We start from the raw sequence: 16,380 nt of genomic DNA, 5'->3' as shown, positions 1-16,380 counted from the left end.
CGTGCGTCCCGAGCAATCATACGCGGCCGGGGTGGGCGCCAATGCTGTCGTTTATTGCGCGGAATGGAGTGTGGGGGTTAATGGGGCGTGGGGGCCACGGTGGGGGCACTGCTGCCTCGGCTCTTCAGTACATTCATCACGGCGGCGGGACCCCAGCCTCGCCCCCGTGCCCTGCGCAGCCAGGCCCGCCCCTCGGTGCCGGTGCTGGAGGGAGCCGGGGGTGCTGCTCCCGGAGGTCACCGCGGGACGCGCGTGGATGGGGGCCGGGCCGGTTATTGCGTGAGCGCGATGGGGGCAGCGGGAAGCTGGCGGGCCAAGTATTGCACTTAAAAAACAATCCTCATCGGACGGCGGGCCACCTGGAGGGCGGGGTGCGGGCGGGGCTCCACAGCCGGCTCCTTTGGGCCACCCCCTCCCTGTTTTACAGCTGGGGGAACTGAGGCACCGAGGTGAAGGGAGCCCCCTCGCACGCGAGGCCGCCGCCGGGGGCAGGGGCGATGGGGGTGGGCGCAGGGCGATGGGGGGGACGGCCAGGGGCGCGGAGGGGGCTGCCCCACCGGCCCGGCCCGTCCGTCCGACTACGGCTACCTACGTCTTGTCTATGGCTTCTGGGCGGGCTGGCGGCCGGGGCAGCGCAATGGCATGGCTTTGGTCTGGATGACGGCCCCGCCCCCGGCCCACCTGGGCCCGCGGGGCGGTTGGCGAGGGTCACAAGTTGGACGAGAGGCGCGAGCGCGCGGAGTCCTGGGGGTCCAGGCCGCCGGCGGCGCCAGGCGAGGCCGAGTCCCTGCGGTCCGGGCTGGGCGCGGCGGCCCGGGCAGCAGGCGTCGGCCCCAGGCGTGGCGTGGAGCTGCTGGCCGGGCGTGCGGAGGCCGCGGGGCCGGGCGCGCCATGGGGCAGCGAGGGCTGCGAGGCGGACAGTGGGCGCGACGCGCGGCTCAGGCGGCGCGCAGGCAGGGCGGGCCCAGCAAGGGGGGCGGCGGGCGAGCCGCCGTAGGGCGAGGTCCGCGGTGCCCGGGGGCTGGCGGGCACGCCCGAGGGGCTGGCAGGAGGCGGGGGCCCCGGTGAGGCGGCGGCAGGTGCGGGCCCCGGGGGCGGGCGGCGGACGAGGCGCGGCGAGCCGAGCGCCAGCGGCCCCACGAGCGGCCGCGCCACCTGCGGGCAGAAGCTCATGGCCACGGCCTGCTGCAGCGTGGCGATGGCCGAGGTGACCTGCGGCGGCGGCGGCGGCGGGAAGAGGCCCACGCGCTGACCCAGCTCGGCCTGCTGCACCATCTCACGGTCGTACTTGACGATCTCCTGGATGATGGCGTTCTCCTGGTTGTTGAATACGCCCGAGTTGAGGTCATGCTGCACCTTGTGCAGAAGGATGGAATTCTTCTTGCCTGCAGGAGAGGGGGCGTCAGCACGTGCACAGGGAGCACTTGCTGCATACAGCAGGCACCGAGCACCTACTTACTGTACGCGGCACGCATACATGGAGCACCTGCTGGATACAGCAAGCAGGCACCGAGCACCTACTCTATACAGCGGGTGTGCATGGAGTGCTTGCAGTGTAGAGCAAACATGTATTTAGTACCTACTGTATACAATAAGCACACATGTAGCCTCTCTTGCCTACGGTATGGATATTGAGTACCTGCTGTATACAGGCACCTGCTATGCACAGCCAGCATGCATGAAGCACCTGCATACAGAAAGCAGGTTTTTTGCTCTTTTTTTTTTGAGACACAGTCTCGCTCTATCGCCCAGGCTGGAGTGCAGTGGCGCCATCTCAGTTCACTGCAAGCTCCGCCTCCAGGGTTCACGCCATTCTCCTGCCTCAGCCTCCCATGTAGCTGGGACTACAGGCGCCACCACCACGCCCGGCTAGTTTTTTGTATTTTTAGTAGAGATGGGGTTTCACCGTGTTAGTCAGGATGACCTCAGGATCATGATCCTGACCTTAGTCTCCCATCTCCCACAGTGCTGGGATTACAGGTGTGAGCCACCGCACCCGGCAGCAAGCAGGTATTTAATGCTTGCTGTGCACATGGAGCAGGTATCACTGTACAGCAAGTATGCATGTATATCATCTGTATATGCTGATTATGTAATGAGTGCCTCCAGTGTGCCACAGGCATACCGAGAACACCTGCCTGTAAACAGCCCGTGCTCAGCGCCTGCTGTATACAGAAGGTATAACCTAAACACCTGGAATGTGTTGCATACTCGCTGTATAAAGCGTTGTGGAGTGCTTCCTACTGTACGCTGGGGAGCTCCCTGACACCACTCCATCGCACCTGTCCTGCGTTTCCGCCATGGTCTTCATTCCCATTCCCATTCCCACAAACAGCAGCAGGAGCCGCGATCTCCCTGGCGCCTACATCCAGTCATCAGGGCTCTGCCCCTCCCTGCCCCGGAGACTGCCCCCTCAGAGGCCAAGTCAGTCTCCCTCCTGGACACGGGCCGCCTTGATGGATACTATCTGACCAGGTCCTCTGCCCACCTAGAACCCTCCATGACTCCCGGATGCTCCTGATTTAGTCAAAACTCTCCCTGCCGCTCACTGGGCCCTGTGTGTCTGGACCCCCCTTCCTCCCCGACCTCCTCCAGGCCTCCCTGGCTCTCTGGACTCTAGGCCTCCCTTCGATCTCAGGGCCTTGGGACGTGCTGTGTCCATTCCAGGAACACACCTTCCTCCCCCTTTCCACGTGGCATCCCTTACCCTGGTCTTCACTCTGCATTCCCAACTCAGGGAGGCCCACCGGCCCCACCTGCCCTGCTGGCACACAGCCCGGTCGTGTGCGATTTGACCACCAGTCCATAAGCCTCCCTGGGAGTCAGAGTGGGCCGACGGGTCTGCCCCTTGCCCCTCCAGCACACAGCAGGGGCTCACCGAGCATTCAGCACAACCGAAAACACCCCGTGCATTCCCTTCCTTGGGAAATAGCTGCCCCTGGCCAAAGTAGGACAATAGGTCAGAAAATCAGCCTGTAGACCCAAAAGGGTCCCAGGAGCGGCCAGCCACTGCCCCTGCCCGAGCCACACCCCTGCTGCCTTGGCCACGCCGCTGCCCCAGCCATGCCCCTGATGCCACAGCCACGCCCGTCCCCCATTGCACCGTCGAAGCCACGCCCCTGGTGCCTTGGCCACGTCCCTCAGGCCTCAGCCACACCCCTCCTGCCCCGGCCACGCCCCCGACTCTCAGCCACACCCCTCCTGCCCCGGCCACGCCCCCAATCCTCAGCCACACCCCTCCTGCCACGGCCACACCCCTGACCCTCAGCCACACCCCTCCTGCCCCGGCCACGCCCCTGACCCTCAGCCACACCCCTCCTGCCCCGGCCACGCCCCCGATCCTCAGCCACACCCCTCCTGCCCCGGCCACGCCCCCGACCCTTAGCCACACCCCTCCTGCCCTGGTCACGCCCCCGACCCTCAGCCACACCCCTCCTGCCCCAGCCACGCCCCCGATCCTCAGCCACACCCCTCCTGCCCCGGCCACGCCCCCGGCCTGCTCACCGATGCGGTCCAGGCGGTCGATGGCCACCGTCTCGAAGGCGCGCCGCATCATGGGGTACTCCTCCAGCACCTCGTTGAAGTTGTCCACGCTCAGCGAATAGAGGCGGCAGTAGGTGTCGGCCCGCACGCTCGCCGTGCGCCGGCCCCGGGTGAGCAGGCAGATCTCTGCACGTGGCGGGCAGGGGCGTTGGACGGGGCGGGCACCGCGGCCCTCCCCGCCCAGGCACACGGCCCGGCCTCTGCACCTTGGCCAGCGGGGGCGCTTCCCACCCAGGCTCTCCCTGGTGCCTGCCCCAGCCCAGCCCGCAGCCCGCAGCCCCCCGGCTCTGCACACCGCGGGGGGCGCGTGCCCCCTCCCCACCAGGCGCGCCCCGCTCCAGCGCACCCCCGAAGTAGGAGCCGTCGGACAGCTTCATCTCCTTGTTGCCCTTGGTGAGCACGCTGACCACGCCGTGCTGGATGAAGTACATCTTCTTCCCGATGGTGCCTTCGCGGATGATGTAGTCACCCGGCTGGAAGACCTCGAACTTGAGCTTGGTCAGCATGGCCGTGACGAAGTTGGGGTCAGCGTTGGCGAACAGCGGCATGGAGGCCACCAGCTTCCGGCAGTTGAAGTTGACGATCTCCTGCAGGGGGGAGGCAGGGCTGGGTCCGCTGCAAACCCCACTCCCGCTTGCCCCTCGCCCTGCCTCTGGGACCGGCTCACCTCTCGGGCCCCAATTTCCTTGTCTGAGAGACGGGCTCGGCCCCGCAGCCGGACCGAGCTGCTGCCGCCAAGGACGGGAGAAAGCAAAAACGCTCCCTGCTCCTCGCTATTTGACATCATATGGCGACATCTGCCAATCCAATCGGACCAGGACGGGCAACTGTAGACATAAGCACTGGAAAGGAGGCCAGGTGCGGGGGGCCTCACGCCTGTGACCCCAGCATTGTCGGAGGCTGAGGCGGGAGGATCGCTTGGGCCCAGGAGTTCTAGACCAGCCTGGGCAACATAGTAAAACCCCGTCTCTACCAAAAAAAAAAAGCCAGGAGTGGTGGTGGGGCACCTACTCTCAGCTACTCAGGAGGCTGAGGCTACAGGATGACTTGACCCCAGGAAGTGGAGGTTGCAGTGAGCCGTGATCCCCACACCACTGCACTCCAGCCTGGGCGACAGAACGAGATCCTGACTCTAAAAAAAAAAACAGGCCGGGCGCGGTGGCTTAAGCCTGTAATCCCAGCACTTTGGGAGGCCGAGACGGGCAGATCACGAGGTCAGGAGATCGAGACCATCCTGGCTAACATGGTGAAACCCTGTCTCTACTAAAAAATACAAAAAACTAGCCGGGCGAGGTGGCGGTGCCTGTAGTCCCAGCTACTCGGGAGGCTGAGGCAGGAGAATGGCGTGAACCCGGGAGGCAGAGCTTGCAGTGAGCCGAGATCCGGCCACTGCACTCCAGCCTGGGGGACAGAGCGAGACTCCGTCTCGGAAAAAAAAAAGGCCGGGCACAGTGGCTCACACCTGTAATCCCAGCACTCTGGGAGGCCAAGGTGGGTGGATCACCTGAGGTCAGGAGTTCCAGACCAGCCTGGCCAACATGGGGAAACCCCATTTCTACTAAAAATACAAAAAATTAGCCGGGCGTGGTGGCACGTGCCTGTAATCCCAGCTACTCGGGAGGCTAAGGCAGGAGAGTCTCTTGAACTCGGGAGGCAGAGGTTACAGTGAGCCAAGAGCCTGGGCGACAGAGCAAGACTCCATCACACACACACACACACACACACACACACACAAAATCAGGGGAAAGCTACAACATTTGGTCAAACTATTAGGTGATTTTTGAAAAATCAACATAAAAACCAAGGGCCTTGAGATGAATAGATGTTGTTAAGAGCGAGTTCCGGCCGGGCGCGGTGGCTCACGCCTGTAATCCCAGCACTTTGGGAGGCCAAGGCGGGCGGATCACAAGGTCAGGAGATCGAGACCACGGTGAAACCCCGTCTCTACTAAAAATACAAAAAATTAGCCGGGCGCGGTTGTGGGCGCCTGTAGTCCCAGCTACTCGGGAGGCTGAGGCAGGAGAATGGCGTGAACCCGGGAGGCGGAGCTTGCAGTGAGCCGAGATCGCGCCACTGCACTCCAGCCTGGACGACAGAGCAAGACTCCGTCTCAAAAAAAAAAAAAAAAAAAAGAGCGAGTTCCCCTTAGCAAGGCAGCTTCTAAGGATGGCAATGTTCCACTTTTGCTCCATGTTCACTTTAGGAACCAGCTATCGAGCTGTGCCCTTATGACGTGCGCACTGTTTGATATTTTTTTTTTTTTTTTTGAGACGGAGTCTTGCTCTGTCGCCCAGGCTGGAGTGCAGTGGTGCCATCTCGGCTCATTGCAAGCTCTGCCTCCCGGGTTCATGCCATTCTCCTGCCTCAGCCTCCCAAGCAGCTGGTACTACAGGTGCCCACCACCACGCGCAGCTTTTTTTTTTTTTTTGAGATGGAGTCTTACTCTTTCTCCCAGGCTGGAGTGCAATGGCACAATCTCGGCTCACTGCAAGCTCCACCTCTTGGGTTCAAGCGATTCTCCTGCCTCAGCCTCCCGAGTAGCTGGGATTACAGGCGCCCGCCACCACTTTTTGCATTTTTAGTCGAGATGGGGTTTCACCATGTTGGCCAGGCTGGTCTTGAACTCCTGACCTCAGGTGATCTGCCCACCTCAGCGTCCCAAAGTGCTGGAATTACAGGTGTGAGCCACCACGCCCGGCAACAGCTGCCATTTCTAACCCAGGGAGACTGCACCTTCCTCAGCCAGGCGCAGGTGACCCTTGCGGCCGCTGAGCCTACAGAATGGCGCAAGCTCTCAGAAGGAATCAACCCAACCCAGTGAATCTGGACACCCGGGCCCTGGTTTAGCACCACGTGGAGCTCACCTCACAAAAGACCAGAAGCGCAGAGAGGAGGCGCCAGATGCCCCAGCCAGGAGGACACAGGGCAGTGGGTATCTGCGTATGTTTGTTTTACCTTAAAAAGAAAAATAGGGCCGGGCGCGGTGTCTCAAGCCTGTAATCCCAGCACTTTGGGAGGCCGAGGCGGGCGGATCACAAGGTCAGGAGATCGAGACCACGGTGAAACCCCGTCTCTACTAAAAAAATACAAAAAATTAGCCGGGTGCGGTGGCGGCGCCTATAGTCCCAGCTACTCGGGAGGCTGAGGCAGGAGAATGGCCTGAACCCAGGAGACGGAGCTTGCAGTGAGCCGAGATCGTGCCACTGCACTCCAGCCTGGGGGACAGAGCGAGACTCTGTCTCAAAAAAAAAAAAAAAAAAAAAAAAAAAGGAAAGAAAAATAGGCCAGGAATGGCGGCTCATGCCTGTAATCCTGGCACTGTGGGAGGCTGAGGCAAGCAGATCACCTGAGATCAAGAGTTTAAGACCAGCCTGACCAATATGGTAAAACCCCGTCTCTACTAAAAATACAACAATTACTGGGTGTGGGGGCACACGCCTATAATCTCAGCTACTCAGGAGGCTGAGGCAGGAGAATCTCTTGAACCCACGAGGCAGAGGTTGCAGTGAGCCGAGATCATGCCACTGCACTCCATCCTGGGTGACAGAGCAAGACTATCTCAAAAATAAATAAATATAAAGGCCAGGAGCGGTGGCTCATGCCTGTAATTCCAGCACTTTGGGAGGCCGAGGCGGGTGGATCACAAGGTCAGGAGTTCAAGACCAGCCTGGCCAAGATGGTGAAACTCTGTCTCTACTAAAAATACAAAAAAAAAAAAAAAAAAAAATTAGCTGGGCGTGGTGGCGGGCGCCTGTAGTCCCAGCCACTCGGGAGGCTGAGGCAGAGAATTGCTTGAACCCACGAGGCAGAGGTTGCAGTGAGCCGAGATCGTGCCATTGCACTCCAGCCTGGTGACAGAGTGAGACTCGTCTCAAGGAAAAAAAAAAAAAAAAAAAAGGCCCAGGCCCGTCGCAGTGGCTCACGCCTGTAATCCCAGCACTTTGGGAGGCCGAGGCGGGTGAATCACAAGATCAGGAGATCAAGACCATCCTGGCTAACACCGTGAAACCCCGTCTCTACTAAAAATACAAAAATTAGCCAGATGGGGTGGTACATGCCTGTAATCCCAGCCACTCAGGTGGCTGAGGCAGGAGCATCACCTGAGGTTGGGAGTTCAAGTTTGAACCCAGGAGGTGGAGGTTGCCATGAGCCAAGATTGCGCCACGGCACTCCAGCTTGGGTGACAGAGCGAGACTCTGTCTAAAAAAAAAAAAAAGTTGGCCGAGTGCGGTGGCTCACACCTGTAATCCCAGCACTTTGGGAGGCTGAGGCAGGCAGATCACTTGAGGTTGGGAGTTCGAGACCAGCCTGGACAACATGGTGAAACCCCGTCTCTACTAAAAATACAAAAATTAACCGGGCGTGGTGACGCTCCCCTGTAATATCAGCTACTCAGGAGGCTGAGGTGGGAGAATCGCTTGAACCTGGGAGGCGGAGGTTGCAGTGAGCTGAGACTGCACCACTGCACTCCAGCCTGGGCAACAGAATGAGACTCGACTCCGTTTCTAAAAACAAAACAAAACACTAAAGTGGAAATGTCCAATGCAGGAAACTGGGTAGAGGGACAGGGACAGGACAGAGCCAGGCTTCTCTGAATATATGCTGTTGTTTTTGTTTTTTTGAGACCGAGTCTCTCTCTGTCGCTCAGGCTGGAGTGCAGTGGCGTGACCTTTGCTCTCTGCAATCTCTGCCTCCTGGGTTCAAGTGATTCTCCTGCCTCAGCCTCCCGAGTAGCTGGGATTACAGGCATGCACCACCACGCCCGGCTATATTTTGTATTTTTAGTAGAGACGGGGTTTTACCATGTTGGCCAGGCTGGTCTCGAACTCCCGACCTCAGGTGATCCGCCCGCCTCGGCCTCCCGAAGTGCTGGGATTACAGGCGTGAGCCACCGCACCTGGACATATGTGGGTTTAAAGATTTGACTTTGCAACTCCTAAGCACCTAAATAATGACCAAGTAGTGTAGGTTGCCAAGGGCTGGGGACGGGGAGCCAGGCTGGCGACTGACAGCCTAGGTCTCCTTTTTGAGAACGTTCTGGAGTTGGTTGTGGCGTCGGGTGCATCACTCTGTTAATACTAAAAGCCACTGCATTTTATGCATTTTGTGGTCTGTGAGTTATCTCTCTATAAATGAATGAATGAAAATCATAGTCATCAAATGCAATTAAACATTTTCAGCGAAGCGAACCGCAGTGTATGCCTCCTGGGAGGCAATGCGTGTAAATGCCCCCCAGAAGCATTCCCGGGGCCCACGGTCCCGAGGGTCAGGCCCGTCCTGTCCGCCTCCTCGCCCAGCTCCTCCAGCCCCTCCTTGGGGCCTCTGCCCAAGCCAGGTGCTCCCCCCGGGACACCCTGCCCGGCTCACACGTGGCCGTGCTCTGACGTTGCCTCCCCATCCTCATCCCTCCCCACTTCCCAGAGCTGCTCTCTGCTGCCTGTGTGATCACAGCCGCCTTCCCTAGGCCCTGCTTCCTGAGGGTAAGGCCTTCGAGCACAGAGCAGGGCATGCAGTCGGCGCTCAACCACTGCTTGATGGGTGTTGTGGGTTGACCTACATCTCCCAGAAACACAGGCTGACATCCCGAACCCCGGTTTCATGTGGAAACAGGGTCTTTGCAGACATGACCCAGTTAAGGAGAAGCCACGAGGAACCGGGTAGGCCCTGATCCAACGTCGTCGGATGGATTTGCAAGAAGAGACAGAGACGCACAGGGGAGAGGGCTGTGAGCAGATGGAGGCGGAGACCAGGGAGATGCATCTGCAAGCCGAGGGCGCCTGGAGCCGCAGACTCCGGAAGAGGCAGGAAGGATCCTCCCGGGGGGTCCGGGGAGGGTAGCGCGGCCGGCCCACGCCTTGATTTTGGGCTTCTGGCCTCCAGGACCGTGGGAGGCCGAATCTCTGCTGTTCTAGCCAGACTGGGGGGGTTTGTTCCCGCAGCCCCGGGAAACTCGCCCAGGGTCACCCAAGCTACAGAAACAGCTGGGAGTTAAACCCCCTCCTCATCAGCCTGTGTGCCCCCAGGCCCTGGTGCTCAGCGGGGCCTCTGCAGCTCCTCCCTCCCCACCCTGCCCTGCTTCTGCCCCGCCCTGTCGGGCACAGAGCCCGGCAGCTCTGCTAAGGGGGCATCGGGAAGCAAGGCGGGGGTGGCGGGGGTCCCGGGGGTGCAGAGGCTCACGGCGGGGGAGGGTGCGTGTACAGGTCTAGCTCAAGTCCCTCCTGGGGCAGCTGAGGCTCCGCGCCTCCTTCAGGGACCGGCTCCTGGGCGCCAGGAGAGGGAGGCCGGCCCTGTGCCCGAGGCTGCCTCCCGCCTGCCCGGCGCCCGCCTCACCTCCCGCAGGGGCCCGTTGAGCTCGCCCAGGATGCTGTCCTCGTCGAACATCTTGCCCTGGTAACGGTGCTCATAGTAGTCGTGGATCTTCTGGCGGAAGTCGGCCGGCAGCTTGTGGAAGGACATGTACTGCTCCACCTGCTTGTACTGTGGGGAGGAGGCGAGGCTGGGTCAGACACCACCCTGGCCTGCAGCGGGCACACGGGCACCTGCTTGTACTGTGGGGAGGAGGCGAGGCTGGGTCAGACACCACCCCGGCCTGCAGCGGGCACACGGGCACCTGCTTGTACCATGGGGAGGAGGCGAGGCTGGGTCAGACACCGCCCCGGCCTTCAGCGGCCACACGGGCACCTGCTTGTACTGTGGGGAGGAGGCGAGGCTGGGTCAGACACCACCCCGGCCTGCAGCGGGCACACGGGCACCTGCTTGTACCATGGGGAGGAGGCGAGGCTGGGTCAGACACCGCCCCGGCCTTCAGCGGCCACACGGGCACCTGCTTGTACTGTGGGGAGGAGGCGAGGCTGGGTCAGACACCGCCCAGGCCTTCAGCGGCCACACGGGCACCTGCTTGTACCATGGGGAGGAGGTGAGGCTGGGTCAGACATCGCCCCGGCCTGAGGCAGGGAGACAGGCATCCGCCACACAGGGGCCGCCAGATTCCACAACAGCAAATAAACATGCTTCTATTTAAATCGGAGTTGAATTCGTTTCAATGATAAACTCAATTTTTTTTTTTTTTCTGAGAGAGTCTCGCTCTGTCGCCCAGGCTGGAGGGCAGTGGCGCGATCACAGCTCACCGCAGCCTCCACCTCCGGGCTCAAGCGAGCCTCCCACCTCAGCCTCCTGAGTAGCAGGGACTACAGGTGTGCGCCACCACGCCTGGCTGATTCTTTGATTTTTTGTGGGGATGAGGTCTCACCATGTTGCCCAGGCTGGTCTTTAACTCCTGGGCTCCTCGGCCTCCCAAAGTGCTGGGATTACAGGTGTGAACCACCGCGCCTGGCCAAGTCGATTCATTCTTAACATTCTGAATAATTGATACTGATATCCTAAATAATAATTCTAAAATAATATTAAATTAATTGTCGGGGCAGGGTTGGCAGATAAAGTTCAGGATCTCCATTTAAAGTTGAATTGCACGCTGGGCGCGGGGGTTCACGCCTGTAATCCCAGCACTTTGGGAGGAGGAGGCGGGTGGATCACTTGAGGTCAGGAGTTCAAGACCAGCCTGGCCAACATGGTGAAACCCCATCTTTACTAAAAATACAAAAGTCAGCCCGGTGTGGTGGCAGGTGCCTGTAATCCCCGCTACTCGGGAGGCTGAGGCAGGAGAATTGCTTGAACCCAGGAGGCGGAGGCTGCAGTGAGCTGAGATCATGCCCCTGCACTCCAGTCTGGATGACAGAGGGAGACTCCATCTCAAAAACAACAAACAAACAACATAAATAAATAAGTTGAACTGCAGAAAAACAAGAACAATGTTTAGTTTAAGTTATCCTTGTAATATCTGAAATAAACTAAAAACCTTATTTGGCGTTTCTCTGAAATTCAGATGTAACTACGTATCATGAATTTTTTTTTTTTTTGAGCCTCTGGCCTCAAGCAATCCTCCCACCTCAGCCTCCTGAGTAGCGGGGATTACAGGTGTGCACCACCACACCCTGCTAATTTTTTTTTTTTTTTTTTTTTTTTTTTTTTTTTGAGACGGAGTCTCGCTGTGTCGCCCAGGCTGGAGTGCAGTGGCCGGCTCTCAGCTCACTGCAAGCTCCACCTCCCGGGTTCACATCATTCTCCTGCCTCAGCCTCCCGAGTAGCTGGGACTACAGGCGCCGCCACCTCGCCCGGCTAGTTTTTTGTATTTTTTAGTAGAGACGGGGTTTCACCATGTTAGCCAGGATGGTCTCGATCTCCTGACCTCGTGATCCGCCCGTCTCGGCCTCCCAAAGTGCTGGGATTACAGGCTTGAGCCACCGCGCCCGGCCCCTGCTAATTTTTTTATTTTTTGTAGGGATGAGGTCTCGTCATGTTGCTCCTGCTGGTCTTAAATTCCTGACCTCAGGTGATCCCTGTCTCGGCCTCCCAAAGCACTGGGATTGCAGGTGTGAGCCACTGAGCCAAGCCCAGTGCCCTGAATTTTATCTGGCAACCCCACCCCTGAGGAATGGGTGGGCACCTGACTCTATGAGGAGAGGCCCCAGGTACCCTGACACACAGGACCCCCTTCCTAGGGCCTCCAACCCTGCAGGGGCTCCGACCCCTCCCTGATGATCTCTCTAGAAACCGCCGGGTCAGCCCCTCCTGAGCAGGGAAGGGAGCGTGGGTGCCAGGCAGGGGTGCCAGGCCCTGCTGTCCCCAGGACGGTGCCCCCCGATGGCTCCAGCCTCACTTCCGCCCCAGCCCCGCCCGGCCACAGCTGCCCTGAGCTCAGCGGAACCCGTGACGGCGGGCGGGTGGTGGCACCAGCTTATGTTTGGGTGCGAGGCCCGTGGCTTCCGGACAGCCGGGCGCCTGGCACGGGGCCCAGCTGACCCAGCCGATCCTGCCAGCCACTGCTCGGGGGGTGGGGAGAGGGGGCACTTGACTCCCAGCCAGCCGCTTCACAGAGAGAAACTGAGGCACAGAGCGGAGCATGAGGCCCAACTCCAGAGGCCGCCCATGGGGCCAATCCTAATCTCCCTCCACCCCTCCTGGCTCCCCTGTGTCCCCTGCACGGCCAAGCCTAGGATTAGCCCGGTGGACGCTGCAGACCAGAGGCCACGTCTGAGCAGTGGGGCAGCCTTGCTGTCCCTGAAGCCTGGCCCTGACTGCCGGCCACCGGCGTGTCCTCAAGTGACCCCAGGCTCTCCGGACCCGCCAGGCCCCTTCCCCACCCCAGCCCCATCCTGAGCCGGCCTAGAGACCCCCAGGTGGGCCCCGCCTCCTGGCAATGCCTGTCTCTCACTCCAGGCTCCCCCATATCCTCCTTCAGCCCCAGGGGCTTCCTACGTCCAGTGACTGACCCTGACCTGCCCTGACCCCAACTCAGCCCCTTCCAGCCCAGCCTGCGTCCCCTCCCCAGCCCCTGCCCCAAGTCCATCTCCAGGCTCCAGACCTCCCTCCCCATCACACGGCCAGCGCTTCTCACCGCCGGCTGCAAGGGTTTCTGTTCCTCCTAATCACAGCCACGGACCCCCAGGGTCCCCGACCTCCCCATCACGCTGTCTGTGCCCTGAGCATGCCACTTGGAGCTAGGTGGAGGGCCAAGTCTGCCTCTCGCCTCGGACCCCAGGGCTGGGCCTGCCTCTCCCCTCGGACCCCAGATCCAGGCCTGCCTCCCCCATCGGACCCCAGGGCCGGGCCCGCCTCTCTCCTCAGACCCCAGGGCTGGGCCTGCCTCCCCTATCAGATCCCAGGGCCGGGCCTGCCTCCCCCATGAGATCCCAGACCCGCCTCCCTCAGACCTTCTCCTGGTACTGGCGCCGCGAGGAGTCCAGCGACTGGATGAGGGCAGTGGCGTGGCCGATGAACATGGCGTAGCAGGTGGCGCCCACGATCATGCTAAGCATGGTCAGCCAGATGTCCGTCATGCTCTCGGGCGCCTGCCGGCCGTACCCAATGCACAGCATGTGGCTCATGGCCTTGAAGAGCGCGAAGGAGTACAGTTCGCTCCACGAGTGGTTCTGCAAGGCCAGCAGGAGGGGTGGTGGTGGGCAGGTGCTCTCGCCCCGGGAGCCCCTGGTCCTCAAGGGCCCACCGCCCGTCCTCCCCCAGGCACTGAGCTCCCCATGCTCAGAGGTAACCAAGAGAAACGGAGACCCAGGTAGATGACATGGTTTGCACACTTGTCACGGTGAGTCGGCAGTAGGACCAGGGCTGATGCTAGCTGCCCACTTCACTCCTGGGGAAACTGAGACCCCAAGGGCAAGAGTCTGGACCCCGACTTTTGCAGCCTCTGAGATCAGAACATTTGTGAGGTCAAGAGGGGGCGAAAGTTCCAGGGAGCACCTGGGCCAGAGCAGAGGGGCACGGCGGGCGGACACACCAGGCCGGCCCAGGAGGTCCTGTCCCACCAAGTCCTCAGTTGACCCGGCCGGGAAAGGGGGGCCGCGGGGCTCTGTCCAGGAAATGGGACCACATGCGCGGGCGGCAGCCAGACAATGGGCTGCCTCAGCCCGGGCAGCTGTGCCAGGCTCTGGGGAGGGGCACTGGTGGGTTTTCCCTCTGTAGCTCCTGACCCCATCAATGCCCACCTGCTCTGTGTCCAAACCAAACATATCCCAAGCCCTATATGCAGCTGGAAGCTGGGGCCCAGCACTCCCCAGGCGGGGACAAAGGCTCGCTGGGGCACTAACCTGACTAACGCCCAAGGGCTCCCGTCACTGACCCTTCTTAACAGTCAGCACATCTCAGCCAGGAAGCACGGGGAATCTGGGACTGCCTTCATTTATTATTCCTTTTTTTTTTTCTTTTTAGATGGAGTTTCGCTCTTGTAGCCCAGGCGGGAGTGCCGTGGTGCGACCTCGGCTCGCTGCAGCCTCCGCTTCCCAGGTTCAAGCGATTCTCCTGCCTCAGCCTCTCAAGTAGCTGGGACTACAGACGTGCACCACCACGCCCGGCTAATTTTTGTATTTTTAGTAGAGACGGGGTTTCACCATGTTGGCCAGGCTGGTCTCAGACTCCTGACCTCGGGTGATCCACCTGCCTCGGCCTCCCAAAGTGCTGGGATTACAGCCGTGAACCACTGTGCCCGGCCCATTTACTGTTTCTTTGGCGTGTGATACCACTTCCCCATTTCAGGGCTATGATGTAAATTGTTCTTTAGTTGTCAGAGATCAGGTCTGGCTCTGTGGCCCAGGCTGGAGTGCAGTGGTGCAATCGTGGCCCACTGCAGCCTAAACTTCTGGGCTCAAGGGATCCAACCCCCTCAGCCTCCTGAGTAGCTGAGACCACAAGTGAACACCACCATACCCAGTTCTTCAATTGTTCTTTGAATTAAATGTATGTAAATGAGGCCAGGCGCAGTGGCTCACCCCTGTAATCCCAGCACTTTGGGAGGCCGAGGCAGGTGGATCACCTGAGGTCAGGGGTTTGAGACCAGCATGGCCAACATGGCGAGACCCTGTCTCTACTAAAAGTACAAAAATTACCCAGGTGCGATGGCGGGCGCCTGTAGTCCCAGCTACTCGGGAGGCGGAGGCGAGAGAATCGCTTGAACCCGGGGAGGCGCAGGTTGCGGTGAGCAGAGATCGCGCCACTGCACTCCAGCCTGGGCGACAGAGTGAAACTCAGTCTCAAAAAGAATAAGCAAATAATAATAATAAATGTAGGTAAATTAAAAAGGGAAATCCACTGGAAAAAGCACTAAGCAGAGGTCTGGGTGACAGATCTCATCATAATCACACTCGGCTTCTCTCCACGGACGATCCCAGGCCTGAAAGGCTCCAAGTGGCTGTTTCAGCCCCCAGGGGCACTAACAGGTCAACCCCGGGGCTGCAGTTCTGGGTCCCCCTTTGTAAAGAGGCCTGAGTCCTCCCCTGTATAAGGGGGGTCTTGTCCCCATCTCGGTAGGGGCCTGGGTCCTCCCCTCCGTAAGGGTGGGGTCTTGTCTCCACTTCTGAAGGGCTTGGGTCCCCCCTCTGTGTGGGAGCCTGGGTCCCCCCTCTGTAAGGGGGATAAGGGGGCCCGGGTGCCCCCTCTGTAAGGGGGATAAGGGAGCCTGGGTCCCCCCTCTGTAAGGCGGATAAGGGGGCCCGGGTCCCCCTCCGTCAGGGCCCGCGGTGCTCACCACCATGCCGTTGATGGACACCCAGCAGTTGCGCGGGAAGTCCTGCAGCATGGGCACCAGGAACTGCAGGCAGCCGTCCCAGTGGCAGAGCAGCAGCATCATGCTGATGAGGTTGCAGATGCGCATCACCGCACTGGCCAGGTCATAGGTCATGTGGAAGATCTGCAGGAAGGCGCCGTGAGCCCCCCACCCCCACCCGCTGCCCCCCACCCGCTGCCCCCCGGCCCCACCTCAGAGCCCCAGTCCCGAGCGCCCCCCACCCGCTGCCCCCCACCCGCTGCCCCGCTGCCCCCCCGGCCCCCACCTCAGAGCCCCAGTCCCGAGCGCCCACACTGCAGGAGCTCCTGGCCCCGCCCTCAAATCCACGGCTCTGCCTCAGGCCCCCTGCCCCACCCTGCAGACCCCACCCCAACACCCCTGCCCTCCAAACACACAGAACCCACCCCAGGACCCCCACCCAAATCCATGGCCACACCCCAGGACCCCCACCTCACCCTGCAGCCCCACCCCCAAATCCACAGCCCCCACCCCAGGACCCCTGACCCCAAATCCACAGCCCCCATCCCAGGACCCCTGACCCCCAAGTCCACGGCCGCCACCCCAGGACCCCTGACCCCAAATCCACAGCCCCCACCCCAGAACCCCTGCCCCCAAGTCCACGGCCGCTACCCCAGGACCCCTGACCCCCAAGTCCACGGCCGCCACCCCAGGACCCCTGACCCCAAATCCACAGCCCCACCTCA

General features: G+C 60.7%; 2 protein-coding genes and 1 long non-coding RNA gene across 5 annotated transcripts in view; 1 reads left to right on the top strand and 2 right to left on the bottom strand.

Annotated features, from left to right (window-relative positions):
* The window catches only part of PALM (paralemmin), a 168,303-nt gene that overhangs the window by 134,454 nt on the left and 17,469 nt on the right, over positions 1-16,380 (bottom strand). The window contains exon 1 of one of the 2 annotated variants that reach the window (XM_077978813.1): positions 15,986-15,989. The exons of the other annotated variant lie outside the window; for it this stretch is intronic. The gene's annotated coding sequence lies outside the window, so the exon portion shown is untranslated. Of the gene's footprint in view, positions 1-15,985; positions 15,990-16,380 lie in introns of those variants that run through there. 2 annotated transcript variants of the gene reach the window in all.
* Positions 33-16,380, bottom strand: part of HCN2 (hyperpolarization activated cyclic nucleotide gated potassium and sodium channel 2) — a 36,480-nt gene continuing 20,132 nt past the window's right edge. Inside the window, exons 3-9 of one of the 2 annotated variants that reach the window (XM_077978720.1) lie at positions 15,638-15,799; positions 13,314-13,532; positions 9,874-10,020; positions 3,890-4,130; positions 3,505-3,669; positions 908-1,385; positions 33-548 (exon numbers count right to left, since the gene is read on the bottom strand). In XM_077978720.1, coding sequence (XP_077834846.1) covers positions 422-548; positions 908-1,385; positions 3,505-3,669; positions 3,890-4,130; positions 9,874-10,020; positions 13,314-13,532; positions 15,638-15,799 — 1,539 coding nt within the window. In that variant the 3' untranslated portion in view covers positions 33-421. Of the gene's footprint in view, positions 549-693; positions 1,386-3,504; positions 3,670-3,889; positions 4,131-9,873; positions 10,021-13,313; positions 13,533-15,637; positions 15,800-16,380 lie in introns of those variants that run through there. The other variant, XM_028839480.2, reaches the window with a different exon arrangement.
* LOC144336955 (uncharacterized) lies at positions 8,963-10,565 on the top strand. Its single transcript, XR_013409421.1, has 3 exons — positions 8,963-9,023; positions 9,154-10,141; positions 10,497-10,565. It is a non-coding gene; the product is annotated as an uncharacterized LOC144336955 (long non-coding RNA).

Source organism: Macaca mulatta, chromosome 19 (genome assembly GCF_049350105.2).
Source record: "Macaca mulatta isolate MMU2019108-1 chromosome 19, T2T-MMU8v2.0, whole genome shotgun sequence".
Lineage (NCBI taxonomy): Eukaryota > Metazoa > Chordata > Mammalia > Primates > Cercopithecidae > Macaca > Macaca mulatta.
The sequence above is the reverse complement of the archived record's forward strand: the minus strand, read 5'-3'. Positions and strand labels throughout refer to the sequence as shown.